At 51.6% G+C, this 4,823-nt stretch overlaps 1 protein-coding gene across 2 annotated transcripts; it reads right to left on the bottom strand.

The window, feature by feature from the left end:
* Positions 1-263: 263 nt before the first annotated feature.
* On the bottom strand, positions 264-2,129 carry THAP11 (THAP domain containing 11). 2 transcript variants are annotated; one of them, XM_023518902.1, is made up of 3 exons: positions 967-2,129; positions 649-721; positions 264-517 (listed from the first exon to the last, which is right to left on the bottom strand). In XM_023518902.1, exons 1-3 carry the CDS (start codon positions 1,884-1,886, stop codon positions 425-427), a joined length of 1,086 nt encoding a protein of 361 aa, XP_023374670.1. In that variant the 5' UTR covers positions 1,887-2,129; the 3' UTR covers positions 264-424. The 2 variants fall into 2 exon arrangements, 1 of the variants encoding a protein (XP_023374670.1); XR_002775659.1 differs by having other exon boundaries at positions 495-517; positions 649-2,129.
* Positions 2,130-4,823: the final 2,694 nt, after the last annotated feature.

The raw sequence follows: 4,823 nt of genomic DNA on the forward strand, positions 1-4,823 counted from the left end.
GATACAGGGAGATAACCCACAAACAAACTAGGACCATTTAGTGCAATTTCCAAACTTTTTAGGGTAAGCTGAAGCAGGAACTATGAGGCCTTTATAAAGCCCAGGTCCATGTGTTTAGGGTGCCCTTTATAAAGAAATCTGGTCATTGAAGCATCTCTATTTTCAGGGTCAGCCTGAACTTTCAAATAGGCTGAGGCCTAGTTCCCCATGTTTCAAGGACATTTTAGCTAAGTTTTTGTAAAAATAAAACTGCGAAACCCAAATAAAAACCTTACTTTTTGTTTAATTTGTTTTGCCAAATAAACACAGTGAAAACTTTAGTCTGACTAATTGTACAGAAAATAGAATTTGTAACCAGTAGCAAACAAAACAGGATAAACCTAAGTCCCTGGAAAGCTGGATCTCCATCAGATCAGCGGGTTACTCAGACCCCCCTCATACATGGCCCCCAGAGGAGAGAAGTCCCAGGAGGCAGAAGCACTGATTTACCAGTCCCCATCAAAATCACAGGCTGCACCTGGGAAGGAAAAGCATAAAAAGGAGAGTAACTGATGTTACTTGGATCTCTTATCACTACACAGAGTTGTCTGATTGCTTGCCAACCTTAAGGTGTGGCTTTTCCAAACCCATAGTCCCTGGGCATCCCACCTGCATCCCTATAGGGTAAGTTTCAAGTTCAGTGGTTCTGAAGCCTCTGTTTAACCAGAATCTGTAAAATAAACTGGAGAGGGAAGGTAGACAAAGTCATAATTGCTGGTGTCACCAGTGCAGTCTGAGGCCCCAGCCCCCACTGCAAGAGAAAACAAGTGAGGGTGCCAGATCACTAGCAAGAGTCCAGCTGCCCTAAGCCTCAGTGCTGTCAACCAGCACCCCAGGAGTACAGAGGAGTTCAATAGCGGCTTGAGGTTCCCCTGGGCTAGAAGGGGTCCACGAGTCCTGCAGGCCGCGCGGGGGGGATGCGCTCACATTCCATGCTTCTTGCGGATGACAGCCATGGCAAGCAGCCGATCCTTCTCGCGCAGTTCTTCGCGCAGCTTGGCCTCCGTGAGACGCAGGTGGCGGATGCTGCCCTTCATCTCTTTCATCTTCACTTCCATCAGCGCCAGGATGTCCCGCTGCTCGTTCAGCTTGCGCAGGAGCTCCTCCTCAGTGGTGCCTGAAGACAAGGAGTAAGAGTGGTCGGAGCCCGTATCAGGGAAGCCTTCTTCCCCTACCACCACCAACTGGGGGCCCATAGGGCATTCGGCGGCCTCCAGCCCTGCCGTAGCAGCTTGTAGCTCCGACGCAGCGGCCGCAGCGGCTGCGCCCTCTGCGGCCGCAAACTCCACTTGCACTGTAAGGTCTATGGGCTTCACGTCTTCGCCGGTGGGAGTGATGGGCGCCGGTGGCACAGATCCTGGAGCCTGACTGTCTACAGCAGCCTGAAGGGTGAGGAGCACGGCTGCAGAGGCAGACACCAGGTTCGGCTGCAGCTGGGAGGTCTGGGCAGTGGAGGTGGACGGCGACGACGACTGCTGCTGTTGTTGCTGCTGCTGTTGCTGCTGCTGCTGCTGCTGTTGCTGTTGCTGCTGCTGCTGGCGACGGCGGGCAGCCGCGGCACCCGCGGGTCTGCGCGCTACTTTGCGCTCGTTGACGCCGCGCAGCGGGAAAATGGTGGGGACCCGCACCGTGTAGGTCTTGCGGCCACCCTGGAAGTGAACGCTGCACAGACGGTGGCCCGTGGTGGGCTGGAAGGTGGAGAAGCACCCACTGACGCCAGCACGGGACACATTCTTGAGCCAGAGGCGCCGCAACTCAGCGTCCTTGGGAAACGTGTAAAAGTGCAGCGCCTTGTCCCGGTGCGAGTTGTTGTAGCAGCCTGGCACGCAGCACGTAAAGCCTGGCATGGCTGCGCCGCAAGGCCTGGCCCGGCCCACCGGCCTCCTGCGCCCTTCGACGGCCGGGTCGGTCCCCCGCCGCCCGCCCCTCGACGGGCGGCGCCGCGCGAGGCCTTGGGCAGCCTCCCACTACTGCCGCCCTGAGCAGCCGATCCGGCCCGGCGCCCCGTGCCCAGAACACGCTTCCCGCTGGCCCGCGCCGCGCCGCCAGCCCGGATGCCCGCCTGCGCTCCGGAGTCGGCCCCGGGGACGCCGCGAAGGACCGCCTGGGAAAGAGGACTACGCCCCCCACAATGCACCGCGGTAGAAGCCGCTCACTTCCGGAGTGGGGGTATGCTTATTCCGGCCCCTTTCCAGGGCACCACGATAGCCCTCGCAAAGCAGAGTGTTCCCTGCACTCGTCTTGTCCGCACAGGGAGAAAGAGCTGTATTCGGTTGGAACGCTGTCACCTGGACTGCCTCTCACTAGGACTCGGAATGTTGGGGGGGGCGGTGCGCTCCTCACAATTGCGCAAGCGTAGTGGGTATGGATCGCCGAGACTACAAGTCCCGTGATGCCTCGCGGTGATATCGGCGGCTGCTGTCCGGAGCGCCGCCAAAGGGAGAGATCGAGTTACTGCGGACCAGAATTCGGGCGAGGTTGTGCGGCCCGCCAGAAGCTGTCCCTCAGACCCGAGTGCTTTGGAGTCGACGGCATTCCTGCGGGGCGAGGGAGAGGAAACTTAGGCCTCGGTCACCGGAAGAGCCTTTGGAACCCCTTTCTCTACGTTGGAGATTCTGCCCTGGTTCAGCCGCTGCCTGCACTGACTTATTATTGACCTAAACAAAGTCACCAATAGGCGCCTTATTATGTGCCCAGCAATACAGGGAGTTTCAGGAGCTAGACCCACCCAGTCCTTCCCTCCCAGAGGCTGACCACCTAGGGATGAGAGTATGTCTTTTGGATAATAGATGTAAACGCACGCGAATGGAAGTCTAGTTATAAATAAACGCTCCAAAGAATGAACAGGACAGAGGAGAAAATGGGGGCGGAGGCCCAGGAATAAACACTACAAGAAGCTTGGGCATGGAGGAGTAGCCAATTCTCAGCGCGGGAATCAATCTGTAAGGCCCTGAGGCAAGAATGAGCTAGGCTCTGCCCTTAAAGAGCTTGAAAGGGGATAGCAAAAGGGCGGGAAGATATCAAACTGGGTCATATTAAAGGACGTGGGATTTTATTCTGTAGGCGGCTGGGAGATGCTGAGGGATTTTAAAAGAAAGGATTTGCATTGTAACAAGACACCACCTTCCAACCTCGACTTCTGTGAGGGAAAGTATTTTAAAGAATTTTAGCGTGGATATGGAAAACCAGAGAGGAGGCAGGTAGTAGGTCCGGCGGGGGAATTAACTGCAAACCAGCCCTCTTTTACTCAGCCCCCCCTTTCACTTTTTCTTACCTTTCTTCACCCTTTCTCCTAACTCACCTTTCTCATTTTTTCTCTCCTGATAACATATCACAAGCATGAGATGGAAACCTAGTATACATTATTTCTATTATAATTACAGTATTTAATAGAAAAACAATGTATCAAGATATTTAAAAGCTTCCAGAAGAAAAATAACACTTCAAGTTAACTGTACTTTAAAAAAAATTGTTTTTCTTTATTGCAAAGAACGATGCTTATATTTTTGAAAAATACAGGATAAAGAACCTTTTCTAGTCCCAACATCCAAATACTGCCATTACATTTCTTTCTGTTTACAACCAATGTGATTCTTGGTTATCTGTGGGGGTTTCACTGACCTATAACAGTAGAAAGTCCTGCTCCTCCTGCTCTATACCGCTGAGGTCCGCTGCTTGAACCCCTTCAAATCTAGTGTGTATAGCCCACGGTAAAAGACATGTATTCATTTGGATGAATCATTTAAACAACAGTACAAACATGAATGCATACTGTTACATAGTTAAATTTTTATAAAATCTGTGCAGTAAAGATGAAATTCAGCAAAAGATCGTTGTATCTGTTATTATGTATGTTCATTTTCATACAGTCACTGACTGCTGTGGTTCAAACCCTACCTGTCTCAAGACTCACCCTGTCAAGCAACAGTGAGAAGTCAAATTGATGTATCATCTCTAATCTACAGTTTGTCTTCTATACTTAAAACGTACCTGGACTTTCCCTACTGCCCTGCCCACCCTCTATCATGTCACCTCAACAGAAAGGTCAGAACTTGATCATGTGTGTCCCTGCCTCCAGTCTTGCCTCTCCTACAATCTGTTACTCACGTGGCTGCCAAAGCAAATCTGATTATGTTGTACCTCTGTTTAAATCCTTCCAGTGGCTTTCTATTACATTCAGAATAATATCCAAACTCTTTCCCAGAGCCTGTGAGACCCCATATAGTCTGACCCTTGGCAATCTCTCTCTTCCTTGGGAGGAAATAAATAAATAAATAAATAAGCCCAGGAGTTGGAGGTCGCTGTGAGCTGTGATGCCAACAGCCTTCTGTTGAGGGTGATGAAGTGAGACTCCGGCTCTCTTTTTTTTTTTTAGATGGAGCCTCAAGCTATCCCCCATGGCATCACAGCTCACAGCGCCCCCAAGGCAACAGCTTGAGACTCAGTCTCAAAAAAAAAAGAAAGTAGAATAATATCCAAACTCTTTTCCAGAGCCTGTGAGACCCCATATAGTCTGGCCCTTGGCAATCTCTCTCACTTCACCCCAGTGATTTAAAAAAAAACAAACAAGGCTTGGTGCCTGTGGCTCAAGTGGCTAAGGCGCCAGCCACATACACCTAAGGTGGCAGGTTCGAATCCAGCCTGGGCCTGCCAAATGACAGTGACGGCTGCAACCAAAAAATAGCTGGGCATTGTGGCGGGCACCTGTGGTCCCAGCTGCTTGGGAGGCTGAGGCAGGAGACTCCCTTGAGCCCAGGAGTTGGAGGTTGCTGTGAGCTGTGATG

The sequence above is a fragment of the Otolemur garnettii genome, unplaced genomic scaffold, assembly GCF_000181295.1.
Source record: "Otolemur garnettii isolate 467f Iridium unplaced genomic scaffold, OtoGar3 scaffold00151, whole genome shotgun sequence".
NCBI classification, from domain to species: domain Eukaryota; kingdom Metazoa; phylum Chordata; class Mammalia; order Primates; family Galagidae; genus Otolemur; species Otolemur garnettii.

Bases quoted from the DNA above. Each gene is read 5' to 3' on its own strand.
- THAP11 (XM_023518902.1), bottom strand. From the start codon at position 1,886: ATGCCAGGCTTTACGTGCTGCGTGCCAGGCTGCTACAACAACTCGCAC. The intron at 722-966 runs GTGAGCGCATCC...TTCCCTCTCCAG, and splicing joins ATCCGCAAGAAGCATGGAAT to TTTATTTTACAGATTCTGGT. The intron at 518-648 runs GTGGGATGCCCA...TTTCCTTCCCAG, and splicing joins CTTACCCTATAGGGATGCAG to GTGCAGCCTGTGATTTTGAT.